The 18,013-nt window shown below is 46.6% G+C and overlaps 1 protein-coding gene across 2 annotated transcripts in view; it reads right to left on the bottom strand.

Moving 5' to 3' along the window:
- MACROD1 (mono-ADP ribosylhydrolase 1) overlaps positions 1-18,013 on the bottom strand; it is a 162,644-nt gene that overhangs the window by 56,257 nt on the left and 88,374 nt on the right. Inside the window, exon 4 of one of the 2 annotated variants that reach the window (XM_085858570.1) lies at positions 11,926-11,955. The exons of the other annotated variant lie outside the window; for it this stretch is intronic. Within the exon in view, the coding sequence (XP_085714696.1) occupies positions 11,926-11,955 (30 nt within the window). The remainder of the gene's footprint in view (positions 1-11,925; positions 11,956-18,013) is intronic. 2 annotated transcript variants of the gene reach the window in all.

Raw genomic sequence — 18,013 nt, 5'->3', positions numbered from 1 at the left:
GGAGGACCTTAACTCACGTGGTCGAGTTAATGGTGTTAACGGTCGATTCGCGACCTGCCGAGTCACGAACTTATTTGTGTGCAACGGCCTGCGATTCCAGAGAGTCTGGTGGGAACCCGAGGGAGTTCACCCCTCGTGGTCTTTGCCCCCGACCCCGGGTCACAACTAATATATATATATATATATATATATATATATATATATATATATATATATATATATATATATATATATATATATATATATATATATATATATTGTGACGTCCACAGGACTTGAACAGTCCCGCCAACGTAGAATGAGCCGAAACGATGGAGGCGATTTATTTTTATATAACCCAAAGACGGCGGTTCTAATCGCCCTACCGCAAACGGGACGAGGAAGGTGGCACGAGTCACTTTTCACTGAGTTGATGATGTTTATTCTTTTTTCATAATTACCAGAAATAACAAGACTCGGCAAGAAGAGGGATCCGGGGCGATTCGACGGGATGGTGCGGGATCGGGCATGGGGAAAAACAGACAATTCCAATTAATATACAGTTCTCAATCCCTCTAAGGCGCCAAGCAGGCACAAACACACACACCCACACACACACACACACACACACACACACACACACACACACACACACACCCACACACACACACACACACACACACACACACACACACACACACACACACACACACACACACACACACACACACAAAACGTAGCTATCTCTGGTGGTCAGGCAGGACCGTGGTGTGGACGCAACTGTCCCTGGATCGGCGCCGGACGAGTCGGCCTTGCTATCGCCAGGGGGGGGGGGGCAGGAGAAACCGCGGTGCTGTCGACCTCCTGGTCCTGGCCCAAGTCCGCCCACAGCCGCCAGGGAACCAGCTCCCGCGCCAAGCCGCGAGCAGGAGAGGGAGGCAGGTCCACCCGCCGCCCGACCCCGTATTCCGAGTCAGCAGAACCCCAGAGCCAACCGAGGTGAGGCACGAGGCTCGGCAAGGCTCCCAGGCACGATCAAGAGCACGATCTACTCAGCACAGCAGCCAGGACGCTCTCTGCCGCCACAGGTTCCACACCAAAAAAACACGAGCGTTCTGGTTGTAATCTTCTTCTTCTTCCTTTTTCGACCCGAACAGAACCTTTTTATCCTTCTGCCCTCGTCACCTCCAATCGAGCCGTTTATTGGCCCACTGCCGTCGCCTTCCGCCAATCGTGATCACGGGGCGGAGCCATCCGCTGAACTGTCCTGTGACGTCACGGCCAGTCCTCAGAGAATACCAAAAGGGGTTTACGCAGACACACTTACCCTATCCCGTGTCCCTATCTAATTACGTGACAATTATCATCTCCCCCCTTGAAGAAATGAACATTTACTAGACAACTTATCACCACTGAATTACTACTTATTACATCGAGATCCTGGCAAACTCGAACAGCATGGCATACCTAATTAAACATCCTAATTACCCTTTGAATGCATACCCCCCCCTCAAACGTAACAATATATATATATATATATATATATATATATATATATATATATATATATATATATATATATATATATATATATATATATATATATATATATATATATATATAGATATATAGTTACGGCTGTGGAAATTCGCATTACACCATAAAGGGCCATCAGGTGAGATATCTCCATAGGTACATGTGTAGTTAGCCCAAACCCGTTGTATAGAGGGACTTTATGTGATCCATCCGGGCTGCGACACTTTGAGTTAGCCATTTTCTGTTCTATCTTTTATTTCAAACAAACAGCATCTCAACAACCACGCCATCCCCACCACAGCGCCAACCACACTACAACAACGCCACCTCCACCACCGACGCTACCACATCATCGCTTCTACAACCATTCGCAAACACCACCACCTTCGCCTTTACCTTCACAACTTCATCCCACATCATCGCTTCTACGGCCATTCCCAAACACCACCAGTCAACACCAAACGTCGTGTTCCCGGAGCCGTTCGGCCATGGAGGCCGAACGCGTCGATCCACGGATTAGGAATGCTTCACGCCCACTTCTCCTCCATCCAATGGGCAAGCGCGAGGCGGCTTGGCCCTGCCTCCAGGCGTGTGTAGGTGAATTCAGTCTAGGTCCGTCTATGCAAATTTTAGGATCAGGGGAGGTTCACGCCCATTTTTGCCCGACCAATGGCTGACCGGGGGGGCGGTCTGGCCCCACCTCCAATCGCGTTCTGATCCAGGAATTTGCATACGGTGCCTCCTGGGACCTAGAAAGAGACGAGCGCAAGGCGACTCGTGAGGAGAGTGTGGAACTGGGGGAGTTGGTTGTGAGAGAAGCGAGAAGCGTTGAGCATTGAGCGTTGAGCGTTGAGCGTTGGGGAGCGTCGTTGAGAGTTGAGTTGAAAGAGGTGGAGTGCGCGCGGTGGAGCTGCAGGTGGCGGGTCGGGGCAAGGGAGCTCGGGTCCGAGGCAAGAAGGACAGCGGTCGGCGACGAGGTTGTGGTGTGGGGGATCGCTCGTCTCGTCGCGGGACCCAAGCCAGCCAGCCTCTCCTCTCCCACAGGGCATCAACAATTTCCCCTTCGCCCGCGCTGAGATAGTGCAAAGGGGGCCCCGTTCCTCCGCCACCCCAAACGTGGTGCCAATGAGCACGCCAGGGGCACGGAGTTGGGGCACAGTGGCATGGACATTTTGCGGCTTGCCCGCCAACGTGTCACGAAGACGCGGGTAAGACCTCCCCGGTCTCGCGGACCTGGCCGCTCCTCTAGGTCCCGCGCACATTTGGCCTACGGGCCTGTCTGCCTCCTTGTCTGTGAGGGTGGCTTCCTTCTTTTGCTTTTGTGTAAATGTGTGTTTGCGCCGTCTGTGAAGTAAAACTGTGTAAGTGTTGCCGTGTGTACGTGTTAGGCCGGTGTCAACTGTTCTTGTTGCCTTTGCTTTTTGTGTATTCTGTATGGCTGTATGTACGTGCTTTCCATGTGTCACGTGAATAAAATGCTTGCATGTTGAACTGTGTCCGTTTCGCTTCGTCTTTTCTCCATTTGAATCTCCATCTTGCATCATGTAAGGGGTTCGTAGTGGATTCAACATCCCGGTAATTAATCTGAACCGTCCAGGTCGACGATAACACCGCTCGGTTATCCCGATTGTAAGGAACGGGCCGCCCAAGCGGCTCGTGTCCGGAGTCGACATGTGGCGAGGTACGATCGCCCGGTTAACCATCCGCGTGGGTACTTAGGTAGGTCAAGTTTGGCGAACAACCCTACCCTACGCGGGTGGCCGATTGGTACGATTGTGGTGAGGTCGAAAGGCCCACCTGTGACTAGCTCCCGGCGTTGTTCCGAGAGGGTCACGACAGAATTGTCCATCCAGTGGGCGACGTGCCACGATTCGAGTTACGTGGCCGTTCGCACGCCGGCGGGCGCGAATTCGCAACATATGTATGTATATATATATATATATATATATATATATATATATATATATATATATATATATATATATATATATATATATGACAGAGACAGATAGACAGACAGACAGACAGACAGACAGACAGACACACATCAGTTGAAAATTGAAGATGTATGTGACCTTGACCTTTTTGACTTCAAAATCAAGACTTCTTGCATATGACCAACATCAGCATTTGGTGAAGTTTTGTGAATATCGGTTTAAAAATTGTGACCGACAGGTGACTGACATATAGACAGACAGAATAACGCACGTGACCTCAAATATATTTGAAACATCTTCGATTTTCGCAAGTCACAAACAGCCAGAAAGACAGGGGTGAAAACATAACCTGCAATTACAATAACCTGAAACGAGAACTATACAAAGTTTCACAAAACAGAGCCAAGACTAAGTCTTTAAGTTTGTTGAGTTAAGGGGGGAAAAAAACACAAAACAAACAAAAAAACATCTTCTATAGCAGGTGCACACCGCTGTGGCCAGGTGAGGAAATAACTACTGGACCATAGAGTGACCCCGAATCAGCGCAGCTTTCTTCGAGGCGGCAACTGAACCAGGTGGTCATTGTGCATCAAAAGAGATAGCCGCAATAACTGGAAAGTCGACTGTGGTATTAGTTGCTCCAACCATTTCCAACCAAGTTAATGCTAGTAGACCTATTGATGCAACACATCGGAATAGCTAATAATATTGTTCATCGACTTGTGAAAGAGGGAGCAGATTACCTTCACGTCAGACCGATATAAGTAGAGTCTAACTGCAGAAACATTTAGGGCCTCGTTGCGACACTATCGAGGAAGTTGGCGGAAGTTGAAAGAAAGCATCATTTTGTGAACAATGGTTAACACGTGGTGGAAGGCAGTTTGGAGCTGGAAGGCTGTGTGGTGAAAGACGGTATGATAATTGTGCACGCAATGATGAACTGGCAATTTGAGGCTGCGCAGCTGTCCAGGATAGAAATGAGGCCTTTGAAAGCAGCGTGTCACAGTGTGCATGAGGACAACTACTGGAGACTCAAGAAAAAAAAATAACCGATGGCAAACAAATGGTTTGAGGAAAAACAACAGGATTACACAAATCAGGTAACGGCAGAATTAGCGCAAATAATAACAAGCAAATAAAGTCAATCGATGAAAAGGAGCAGACATTTTGTTTGCAATGCTAATTACATGTACGAATGACTGCAATAGTGAACACACACACACACACACACACACACACACACACACACACACACACACACACACACACACACACACACACACACACACACACACACACACACACACACACACGCACGCGCACGCGCACGCGCACGCACACGCGCACGCACACGCGCACGCACACGCACACACACATTTCAGTGTGAAGATAAACACAGTGGAACAACTCCAGAACAAAACCCCCCTCCAAACTATAACATTTGGAATCAAGTGCAAGAATGTGTCAAATTAGAGCGATAAAATAAAAAATGTAATCACAATTAAAATCTCAAACCATGGTGGTCTGTGTGGGGGAGGGGTGGGGAGCTCAAATTGTTTGGTGTGGAGCATAAGGGAACAACTCAAATTATGAGGAGCACATCAGGGACAAAATTGAACTATGGGTGGGGTGGGGGGGGCATATGCGAATGAGACCAAATGATGGGGGGGGAGCTCAAAGAGGGACGAGACCAAACTTATAGGGTTTAACTGGCCTGGTTGGGCACATAAAGGAACGAGACCAAATGATGGAGGGAGCTCATAAGGGGATGAGATAAAATGATGAGAGTTACGTAGGGGGATGAGACAAAATGAAGGAAGGCATGTATGGGGACCAAATAAAATGATGGGAGACATGTAATGGGACGACACAAAATTATGGAGGGGTGGGGGTAGGGAGGGGGACAAGACCATATGACGAGGGGCCACACAGAAGGATGAGACCAAATGATGGGGGGCATTATAGGAATGAGACCAAATGATGGGGGGCAGGCATAGGTGGAAGAACTTGGATTTTGGGGAGCAGATGGATGATCACACATCTTGGGAGGGGTGTTAGCACATGGGGGAGGGGGAGTGCACAATTTGAGTGGGGGCGTAGGGAGTATGTCCACACATTTAGGGGTGTATTGGGCCGCGCATATATTTTGGGTGAAGTGTCGGGGGGAGGGGCGAGTACACATTTTGGGAGGATGTGGAGGAGGGTGGGTGAACAATGTGGCGGGGGCGAGAGGAGGGAGGAACAATAAATTAGAAGTCGGAGAGGGGCAAGGAGGCGGGGAGAATAAGGATGCGGGGTGGGACAAGGAGGTGGGGTGAGGAAAGGAGGCGGGGTGGGGAGGGAGGGAGGGGCAAGGAGGATGGGGGAGGGAGGGGCAAGGAGGATGGGGGAGAGAGGGGCAAGAAGGCAGGGGGAGAGAGGGGCAAGAAGGCAGGGGAGAGAGGGGCAAGGAGGCAGGGGGAGAGAGGGGCAAGAAGGCAGGGGGAGAGAGGGGCAAGAAGGCAGGGGAGAGAGGGGCAAGGAGGTGGGGGAGAGAGGGGCAAGGAGGTGGGGGAAGAGAGGAGCAAGGAGGTGGGGGGGAGAGGAGCAAGGAGGTGGGGTGGGAGGGGAGAGAAGCATCAACTTGTTGAGCTCATTTAAGCTATGTCTCAATTCTATGTTTTTCGTCCACTCAATAAAGCTTTCCAATTTAAAATTATACAGGAACTGCTCGCCTGGAATACTAACCAGGGGTGAAAGCCATAAATATAGCAAAATTTAAATTGAAAAGGTTTAAGATATGGCCAAGCACATATCCAATAGAGTGGAAAGTAAGCTGAGTTCGGGGGGGGGGGGGGTGCTTTAGTATTTTAAAAATGAAGAAGGACCAAGAGGGTTCTGGTTTTTTGGAGGTTGAACAGGCCACCATGCAGTTGAACCACTATGCAGCACCAAGCCCACACTCAAAAATATAAAAATACAGTACATTATGCTTCCTGCATTTCATTTAAACCTTAGCAGTGTCATCATGCAATGCCGCCTGCTGGACTCGGCAAAAAAAGTAATTAAATAAAAATCCCATGAGAAGTATTGTTTCGGTGAAGTCGGCACAGGTCATTTTTAAATGGCACATGACCATCAAGCAGTGCAGGCATTCCACTTAGGAGGTCAGCTGAGTGCACCAAGAAGTGTCGACATGGCTGGAGGGGCAATTATAGAAGATGAGGGAGAACAAAACTATTTATTTTGTTGACAAAAGTTGTTGGGGGCTAGAGCTCGAGGCAAGGGTTAATGGAAGCACAGATACGACAGTGCACGATTATGAGAAGCTACAGCTTAAAATAAGCTTGGGTTGGATTTCGCTGTCCGGTGTCAAGCCTGCTTGCACAAGCTGCAATAATATTTATCAAAGCCGTGTGTATGGAATATCCTATTATTGACTGCTCGCGAGCCACGAGTGAAGACAGCACTCATGGATGTACATCAAATGATATACAATTGTAGTTTCCAAATTGGTTGTCTTTTCAACAATGCTTGTGGTCCCTTTTTGTTCCGCTTCACAATAAGTAGTCGGGGAAAGAATGGAGGAGAAGCAAGGAAAACCCGCATGAGAAATGAGGCAACATGCTGGGGTCCAGCAGCTGGGTGGTCTGCTTCACTGCTTACAAAGAGTGGTTGGATCAGGCTCGCCTTTTGAACCCACCATCCGAGTCCAAAAGCAAACATCGCAGCAAAACCATCCTGCCACCTCTTGCTTTTCCTCCCTTGGAAAGGAATTTCTTGTCAACATCTGTTTAAAATGTGTGGCAAAGAATCCTTATGGTACGATTTGATGTGCTTTTGAAAGATGTATGGATACAACTATCAAATGTAGGTGGTACCATGACCTTTCCTGCTAGTTCAGCTTGCAGGAAGTGAGGTGTCATTGGTTATGCAAGTGTAGCTTGGCCGACGTTTAAAGAAATGACAGCATTCATGTCTCATTCGTCATCATTGCAATAATCAGCGTAACGACGACGATTAGAGTCAGTTGCCTGCCAGCTTTGTGGTGTCTTCGGAGAGGTCATCTGTTGTTCTAATATGCGAACATGCCGAATTATTAAAACCTGTCCGCCACAAACGAACGCACGACGGGTGTGAATGTCATATTGCAGGCAGTCACTCCCTGCATTCGTCGTGGGGCAATAAGAACACAGGCCGAAAACGATATAATTGTACGTGAGATTCAAACGGTAAAGATCAGAAGGCCCGCTCCACGTTGTGTATTTTATCACGAAATGTGTGCACGCATGACCTATGCCACGAAGCAGATCCTGGTTTACGTTTCCGAGGTCTCAATGGGCTTCAAAGGATTTTATTTTTATTCAAGCAAGATCACCTTGTTCTTTTTCATACCATTACATATAGTTGCGTTATTATAAGCTCTCCCATAGACTTGAAAGTGTTAAAAACAAACAAACAAACAAAAAAACCACACAAAAATCAATTGGTAGCACAGCTAATTAACAGTGCATACCTGGTCACAGGGATGCACGACTGATGCAAATTGGGCACGGGGAAGCGGTATGCATTATGCAAGCCACAGCGCTCTCACTCTACGCCCACACACGTCCGATGTCTGATTAAACATCAATGTAATAGCTCTTACCGCATCATCAAAAGCCAAACACAAAAAAAGTCTACATTCTTTGGCATTTGGTCTTTATTTAATGCAATGAGAAATCATCATCTTCACCGTTCTGCAATATTGCTAACCTAAAAAGCATGGCAAAGGGCTCAGTCGAAGATTAGCACATTTTCTGGAGTCTTCAAAATGCGTCATTTCCCCAGTGATACGTACAAGTTGTAAGCAAGCCTCTTCTCACCAAACCTGCCTCATCCAACGGTTACAAACAAGGCAAGCACAACACAGTAATTTTGCGTGTCGAGAAAATTTTACCGCATATTGCTTCTGTCAACAACCCCCACCACTCCGTTTCTACCCAAACAAACCAAATAAAACTAGAACGGCACTCGGTAGAGCGCAAACCTCAGCCAGGCCGAACAGTTTACATCTCGCATCTCACCGGATCTGCATCTGAACCTTAACCAAAATCTAATCGGCTTGTTGTCACCTACCCAACTCATCCACATAGTTTTGTCATAATCCATCCATAAATTTGGAAATATCATGCTATGCAAGATATCGCATGCATGTATGTTTTTGGCACCATCTCTGAATGGTGAAGAATCACTTAAAAAATTATCGGATCCAAACCTTCACCGAAATCAAATCATTTCATCCTGGTCACACACCCAACATGTCCACCAAGCTTCGTCTGAATCCGTCCACAACTTTTTGAGATGTCCTGCTCACAGACAGACAGAAAAACACAGACAGAGACAGACAGGAGTGAAAACACAACCTCCATCCACCTCCGCTGGTGGAGATAATCCATCCATCCATTGGGATCATACTCTGTACAGAGCGTTGGTGCTGCCTAAGCATTCTCCTGGGCTATTGGACAATCCTAGAAGGGTCGCTACTCTGACACAGGATACCAGCAAGCTGGCACTCATTTTGCCGACCTCAGGATGACAGGCAGAGTCAACCTCACCTGGTATTAATTCAACAGCCAAGTGGGATTTGAACTCAGGATCCTAGGATCCCAAGCCCACCAGCCTAACCATTAAACCAACACCAGGCATGTAAACGTGTATACAGGAATGGAGGTAATAAACAAATGAAACCCACCAGATCGACCAGAAATACAACCTTGAATATCTTGGACACCACCAGTGGCAAGCATGAGATAGAGACAGCACCAGGGCAAGAGATAGCACCAGAGAAAGAGATAGCACCAGGGCAAGAGAGGGAGAGAGGGAGAGAGGGACTTTTGAACAGGGAGGCTTTTTCACTGGCTGCTGACCTAAATGAGGGAATTACAAAATGATTTTTTAAATGGCACATGACTTTTGACTTGTCGAACCCAAAATTAAATAACTTCATCATTCTATTCCTGCCCATACTTGTGCCAAGTTTGGTTGAATTCCCGTCAGTGGTTCACAAGTTGAGGTAACAAAGATATTCAATTAAAAGGCACATCACCTTCGGGGACAGACAGTTGACCTTCTGAGCCCAAGCAGTTAATATTTGTATTACAGTCCATACTTGTGCAAACTTTGGTTGAACTCCCTTCAGTGATTCACAAGTTATCATGGATATATATATATATATATATATATATATATATATATATATATATATATATATATATATATATATATATATATATATATATATATATATATATATATATATATATATATGGTGTTACAGCTGTGTAAATTCGCATTACACCATCAAGGGCCCTCAGGTGAGATATCTCTGTAAGTACTTGTGTAGTTAGCCCCAAAGCAGTTGTATAGAGGGAATTTATGTGATCCATCCGGGCTGCGATGCTTTGAGTTAGCCATTTTTTTCATATTTCAAACAAACAAAAACCACCAACGATGCTCGTGGGCTTTTCCCGCCATTCTTCCCCGCGCTTGGCGTGAGGGAAGGGGGAAGGGCGGTTCGCCGCCGATTGGTGGATGAACCGCGTGAGGCGGTCGGGGTGAGAGAACGCCCCTTTTTGAGAACCTTCTCGAAGGAGGGTGGAGCCGAAAACGGGGCGAAGCGAAGGACGGAGCCCCGCGCTATAAAGGACGGACACGGGCGGGGGGCGCGCGCGCTCTCTGTCTCTGTCTCTGTCTCTCTCCCTCTCCCTCTTCACTCGTCTGCAGTGGTGGTCTTTTGTCGCGAGAGCTTTTTGTCGTCCGAGAGTCTTGAGTCTCTTCTCGTCTTGGCCCTAGTCTTCGAGTTCCTGTCGTGTTGGTCCTGCGCTCGCGGTTTGGCGGGTGACCTATCCACGGAGGCACGGACGGCAGACGCGACAGCGTCGGTTGTGTGGTGGACCCACACATCTGAGCGAGGAGTGCCGGAGAGGGTTCGCCGACCGCGAGAGGAGTCGGGGCCAGGTGCGACCACGCCGACGGATGTGGGAGAGGGACTCGACGGCCCACAGGGAAGTCACCACTTTGCTTTTCCTTTGGGTTTGTATAAATGACTGTGGGTGGCGCCTGTCTCCGTTAAAGTAGTATTGTTTAAGTGTTGCCGTGTGTACACGTATTCGGTTTTAACTCTTTCTTTGCTTCTTATGTGCATTTTTCTTTTGCTGTATATACGTGCCTTCTGTGTGAAATAAATGTGCATTGTGTGAACTTGATCCCCGTTTCGCTGCGTCCTTTCCTTTGTTTGAATTTCCATCTTGCATCACGTAAGGGGTTCGTCGTGGGTTTAAAACGCCCGGTAATTAATCGGAACCATCAAGGCCGACAATAACACCGCTCGGTTATCACTGTAGCATGGAACGGACCGCTTAAGTGATTCGTGTCCGGAGTCGGCCTGTGGCGTGGTACGATCGCCCGGTCGACCACTCGCGCAGGTACTTAGGGAGGTCGAATTTGGCGAGCAACCCTATCCTGCGTGGGTGGGCAATTGGCACGATCATGGTGAGGTTAAACCCCCACCTGTGACTAGCTCCCGGCGTTGTTCCGAGAGGGTCACGACTGAATTGTCCGTTCCGATGGGCGAGGCGGCCGCCATTCGAGTCGAGCGGCCGATCGCACACCGGCGGGCGCGAATTGGCAACAATATATATATATATATATATATATATATATATATATATATATATATATATATATATATATATATATATATATATATATATATATATATATATGTAAATGGACTGACACATGCATGCACGTGATGGATGGACAACTAGAAAATATAATAGCTCCGGTTTTCGGCTGTGGAAGCATAAACAAAATTAATGTAAAAGAGCAAAACAAATTCAAGGCTCTGAATTTGACACCTGCGTTGTGATCTGCAGTCACGGGTACCAGGAACCGAAAGCAATGGCAAACCCTGTATACGAACCCAAATCTCCAAACGCACCACATACTCTAACCCGCTCGGAGCGGAATTCTTGAAGGAAAGCCGAGTCAAATACCCAGGCAGAGATTTGGAGTCTTGGCAGCCTTCCAAAGGCTACACAGTGGAGGTGTACAACTGTTGACTTTTGAAGTTGATATGATATGACTGTTATATTGGGAGGCTATCGTCAAAAGTCATTACAGAGTATTCTGATGTCGCCAAAACATGAAAAAAGTGATTTTGCACCCTCTGGCAACCCCACAATTACCGCGACCGTGGTCAGATTAAAAACAGGCCGGCGCTCAGATTTCAGTGAAAAGGGGAGGCTTCATGCGTTCTTTTGCCTCATTATTACAGCACACACCAATAACGCTCAAATGCAATAAGCACTCTGCGAGCACGGAGCAAAGCACGTGCAGCGGTCGCAGAGCGCTTCCCGGCCGCCCTGTAGCGCGACGGCATTTGTGCACCTCGAGGCACCCGGAAATCGCGCATCACCGTGCAGGTGTCGGGAACACGAGTGGACATTACCTCCGCCGCCTCCGAGAAGTGAAGAGTTCGCTGCAAGGGAAGCAGAGGGAGAGGGAGACAGAAGATAGACTTGGTTAGCATTAAAATTGCCAAGCGGGCGGTACTAGTTTTGCCAAAAACACATGCCATTACCCAAAATTAGCTGCGCTGCTGCAAGGTTCGTGCGCAGCAGGCATAAAAGGATTTAATAAAGATGCAATAAAGCCTGTCTCGTGAGCAAATTACACCGCAGCTCATGTGGATACAGCGGAAGCTTTTCCTTTCTGCTCTCCATTGCCCCCCTTTGCCGTTTAAGGTTTTTCATTCGGGGCTGTCCACAAACCGCTGCCAAAGTGCACAAGAAACGGCATCGCTCATTGCAGTCTCAACCGCACAGGACAAAGCGATAGAGACGGCGATGCCCACAAATTAGCTCCGTGCCCAATCTAATGCACAAAATGTTCTTACAAACCATCATTGATCAGCAGGAACAACAGGAGAGGAGCAAAAGAGGCCAAAGAAGAGCAGAATAGGCTAAAAAAAATTAAAATAACGAAGGGAAAGGGGAGGTAAGGACAAGGGAACAAAGGGAATTGGGAGGGTATGGGCACGAGTGGGGTGGAAAGGATCTGTGAGGGTTGAGAAAGTGCTCAAATTGTGACAAAGTAGTCCCAAAGGTTTCTGAATAGCAGAATGAATAAGAAGAAGAAGATTGCAATAAAGCCCAGAGGCCCAATTAATTTCTGCTGGGCTCCATGAAGAGAGGCCTTGGTGATAGAATGAGTTCAGTAGGTTTAAGGACAATTGACTGGAGAGGCAAAAAGCATACAAATGACAGTGCATGTTTGAAAAATGAGCAGGTATTTTTTTTGAACCTCGCAATGATCCGAATGCAGAAAGAAAGAAAGAAAGAAAGAAAGAAAGAAAGAAAGAAAGAAAGAAAAATGCTAAAGAGCAGACAGATGGGCATCAAGACAGTAAAATAAGTCATCAAGTACAGAGCGATTACACACATGGCTTTGAATGAAGCCAGAACAATTAAGCAGAACACACCTAGTCTTGCGTTGATCCTTATCGGATGCACATTTTTGACTGTTGAACAACTTCACCGGTTTCACCCGTTCTTCGTGAGCCACGAGACAAAGCAGATGCAGTGAGATAAAGCGACACATCCATCACAATCCATTTCACACCGACTGATGTAGATATACTTTTGAAACAGAACTGCTTTTTTTTATCCTTCCACTACAAATACAAGTAATTAATTAATTAATTGAGAACTGGAAATATTTCAAGCATCAAGACCCCACAGCAATTGCAACAAAACAACTCCCAGGATGCTTTGCACCCAAAAAGCATTTTCCTTCCTTTTGACAGCAACAGCGGTTAAACAAGAGAGAAAAAGGCAATTACGAGGACAAAAAAGGGGTGGGGGGGGGGGGAGAACAGAACGAGTAATACAGCTGGTTCTCAATGACCATCCCAAAATGATCAAGCACCAGGTTTCATTGCACGCGAGTCAAATGGAGCTTGTGAAAGACCATTAGGTGGCATTCTCTTGGTAGACCCTACAAACTGGACGACGACAGAGCAGCATGGCACATCCATACACAGCACATGGAGATGGGGACAAGGAAAAACAGAGGGGGGAGGAGAAGGGGTGGTGGTTTGCCAAGAATGATCAGCACAGCAAAGCCAAGTACACACCTTTGGAAACATAATTGCAATGCTTTGTTACTTTCAGAGACAACAATTACAGTTACAGTTCTCATGGGTACTAAATCATTAGTTTAGCAATTGGCTGCTGGTTCAATGATTTCTGGGAATGCAGCATAGGGCAGGAGTTTGGAATTTGGCCCCAGGTGTCGGCAGACAATCACCTCCTCTTTGTGAAAGACACCACGGCATCTTTAATGTTCCCAGTGACCAATGCTGGATTAAGAGTCGGCCTTTGCACAGACTATTCACCCCCTGCCAGTGAAACACCAGAGTGACATTTCAAAGATGGGTCGAGATTTGAACCCAGGCTAGAGAGCTAAAAGGTGAGTGTTCTTCCTTGGAGTTATCCCACAAACATAGTCTTTGATATCCAAATTCATTAAACAAAATCACGGATGGAGACAATTGTTTCATAGATTCACAATTCGAACAATGCCTCAGTTTACTGTGCTCACATTTGCAAACAGCTCGCTACAGGTCTCGATGCTTTACAGGCATCGACAATGCTCGTTTAACTCCTCGCCCCCCCCCGTCCCCCCCCCCAAGGAGTATGACTCAATTAAATGAGCAAACGATTATGAAAAGCTGTGACAACCTCATCGCATTCTTCTTGCATAAATTCCCCAAACTTGGAGCATTGCATAATTGGTGAGCGTGTTTCAAACAGGGAATCCAGGAGGATTTTAAAAGGTCACCATTTTCAGTAATTTGCTCTGAGCACTTTGTAGTGGATCGTTTGCATGTAAGTGCTGCTCTACTTGACTTTACCAACCAACAATCAGGATTCCAACGTCGAGGATTATAATTGTACAATTGGCGATTATATAGCACGCAAACCACGATAAATTGCACGCCCACAGAGTCTCCAGTTAAAGAATTGCCGATCTTTATGGAAACCATATTCTGATCTGTGTCACATTGATCGTGATACACCTGCCAGAGCAAGCCTTCCCTGACCTCTCTTAAAAATTACTTTCTATTATAAATCGGATGATTCTCGTTGACAGTTCGAATCACTGAACAAATGGAAAAAAGAAAAGAAAAAAAAGCCAGTTCCATTGGTACATGGTTCAGTGTATTGCACCGAATAAGTCATTACTGGTGTACGTGCGTTTGATAGAAACATCAGACAGTACGCTATTCAAAAGCAAGTTTGTGTCTGTATAACAGAGATTTAAATCTTCATGTACGTTTTTATTTTTTTCATTTTTCAGTGCAATTACATTTCTCCACATCTTGGCTTTCAAAAAAATGAAAATGTACATTTCAGATAGCATTGTGTTCTTTACCATGTCAGTTTTACTTTAAAGGATAACGAACTGCACATGTAATTGCGTTCTGATTGCCATTTGAAACCTCATTCTTCGCCAAGGCACCTTGGTGAAAAGACATGGTGATGGAAGAAAAAAAAAAAGAGCTCAACTTCTTGGCTTCTTCTCAAATTTAACTTCAGTATCAGAACCCCCCACCCCCCCCCCAAAAAAAAAAACACGTTACATACACAAACTTGCCTAAATATACCAAACCAAAGCAAAAATAAAAATAAAAGGAATACAGGTGTAAGCGTCTGATAGAAGCAATACATGAAAAGACATTGCGATGGAAGAAAGAAACAGAGCTTTTCATTTTGCCTTTTAAAACTCCCAGAAATAGTCTTGCTTTTAAAATAATTGTACATGCAGGGTGATGAAGCCAAATTTATTATTGTACAGATTTTGGGGGGGGGGGGGTTACAGAGGGTCAGTAAAGTCGATGACTTTAGACATGGAGAAAGATGCTCAGAGAGATGCCAATGATGATCAGTGAAATACAAATGAAGTGCCCCCTTACCCTCTAATGAATTGATTTTCCACTCAATGACATGGTCTGAAAGGAAAACGTGACCGAGACTAATACGATGGAGATTATAAAAAAGAATGCAATTTCCATTTTGCCACTGAGATACATGGTGGTAATGAAAGAAGAAAACAGTTTGGAGAGAGACAGAGAGACAGAGAGACAGAGAGACAGAGAGACAGAGAGACAGAGAGAGAAAGAAAGAGAGAGGCAAAGAAAGAGAGAGAAAGAGGGAAAGAAAGAGAGAAAGAGGGAAAGCAAGAGAGAAAGAGGGAAAGAAAGAGAGAGAAAGAGGGAAAGAAAGAGAGAGAAAGAGAAAGAGAAAGAGAAAGAGAAAGAGAAAGAGAAAGAGAGAGAGAGAGAGAGAGAGAGAGAGAGAGAGAGAGAGAGAGAGAGAGAGAGAGAGAGAGAGAGAGAGAGAGAGAGAGAGAGAGAGAGAGAGAGAGAGAAAGAGAGAAAGAGGGAAAGCAAGAGAGAGAAAGAGGGAAAGAAAGAGAGAGAAAGAGGGAAAGAAAGAAAGAAAGAAAGAAAGAAAGAAAGAGAGAGAGAGAGAGAGAGAGAGAGAGAGAGAGAGAGAGAGAGAGAGAGAGAGAGAGAGAGAGAGAGAGAGAGAGAGGGAGGGAAAGAGGGAGGGAAAGAGGGAGGGAAAGAGGGAGGTTAAGAGGGAGGTTAAGAGGGAGGTTAAGAGGGAGGTTAAGAGGGAGGGAAAGAGGGAGGGAAAGAGGGAGGGAAAGAGGGAGGGAAAGAGGGAGGGAAAGAGGGAGGGAAAGAGGGAGGGAAAGAGGGAGGGAAAGAGGGAGGGAAAGAGGGAGGGAAAGAGGGAGGGAAAGAGGGAGGGAAAGAGGGAGGGAAAGAGGGAAGGACAGAGGGATGGAAAGAGAGAGTGAAAGAGAGAGGGAAAGAGAGAGGGAAAGAGAAAGGGAAAGAGAGAGGGATAGAGAGAGGGAAAGAGAGAGGGAAAGAGAGAGAGAAAGAGAGAGGGAAAGAGAGAGGGAAAGAGAGGGAAAGAGAGAGGGAAAGAGAGAGAGGGAAAGAGAGAGGGAGAGCAAGAGCGAGAGCGAGAGCGAGAGAGATTTATAAGTGCAGAGAATGCTTTCACCCCTCCCCACCATCCCTCTTCAAGCCTGCTCTCCCACCCCCCCCCCCCATATTCGTCCCAATATCTCTTCCCGTGAGAAATCTCACAGACGATGGCAGGCTTTGACAGGCCCTCCGTTTTATTTATTTTGGAGGGGGAAGAAATGGAGGAGCACAAATTTACCCATGTGAAAAGTGATTTAACCTCAGCATTGCCAAGGTAAAAAAGGAAATTGTCACACCCTCTGCCACCATTCGGTGGTGGTGCGACATAGTACACATTTACCTCCATAATTTATGCCCCCCCACACCCCTGCATAAGGCAGCAGCCACATAACCTATTGTTACCCACACCACACTAAGTTGAATTTGTACTTTACAACTTCAAATATGTGGCCGTGCATAGGGAACAAAACCAGAGGGACGAGCGCGCGCGCGCACATGCACGCACGCACGCACGCACGCACGCGCGCACGCGCACACACACACACACACACACAATCTTGGTTGGATAAGTGCCACCCCACCCTCCCCCCCCAGTTAACACTTAGCGGAAGCACCTTTTGACAGCAATTACAGCTGTGAGTGTTGTGATAGGTCTCGACCAACATTACACACCTTGATTGGGCAATATTTGCTAATTCTTCTGAACAAAAGCCTGATGGAGTACTGCTCTCTTATATGGGCTGGTGCTCATGCCTCTCACCTTTCTCGGCTTCACGCTGTGGAAACCAAGGCATTTAGGATCATTGGTATCGCCCACGGTGAGGTTGAGTCTTTGGTTTCTCACTCTCTCACCGTAGGCAGGTCGGTTGTCTTTCTGTCTTCTACCATCTCCTCTCCGGCCTCGTCCCCCTTGCTCTGTCTGAGATATGCCCCCCCCCCATATTTCTGCAGGGTGCTCAAGGTCCGCCAGCAACCCCCTTCTGGTAAAGCTACCAAAATCAAGAATTACTTCTCACCTTCACTCTTTCATTCTTATTTTTCCAACATTTGGAACAAACTCCCACACTCTCTTCAAAACAGCTGTTCTCCACCATCTCATATCTTCCCCCATCCAAAATGATGACCTTTGCTACCCCCGCTAATCCATCCCAAACCCACCTCCTTCAAATTCCGTGCTTTCCTTCCTGAAAGTCCCCATCATGTAAGGACCTGAAAGTCCCTGTAGTGTCCGTCTTGTTTACCCTGTGTACCCTGCCCCAACCCTCTCCTTTCCACAGATCTCATGTCTCTGTTCCCTACTGTTTTTCCTTCCCTGCTCACCCTGTGCGATTCTGTGTGGTATCTCTCCCACGAGGCTCGATAGTGCATACAAAAAAAATAAAAACTGTTTAAGCTCAGTCAAGTTGTGTGGGGAGTGTTGATGGACAGCAATCTTCAAGGTATGCCACAGATATTCGATTGGATTTAGGTTTGGGCTGATTGGGCCACTCAAGCACATTTATCTTTTTGTTCCTTTGCCACTCCAGTGTAT

Source organism: Eptatretus burgeri, chromosome 15 (assembly GCF_056783735.1).
Source record: "Eptatretus burgeri isolate ZD-2024b chromosome 15, Ebu_testis_v1, whole genome shotgun sequence".
Classification (NCBI taxonomy): domain Eukaryota; kingdom Metazoa; phylum Chordata; class Myxini; order Myxiniformes; family Myxinidae; genus Eptatretus; species Eptatretus burgeri.
Note: the sequence above shows the minus strand (reverse complement) of the source record. Positions and strands in the feature narration are given on the sequence as shown.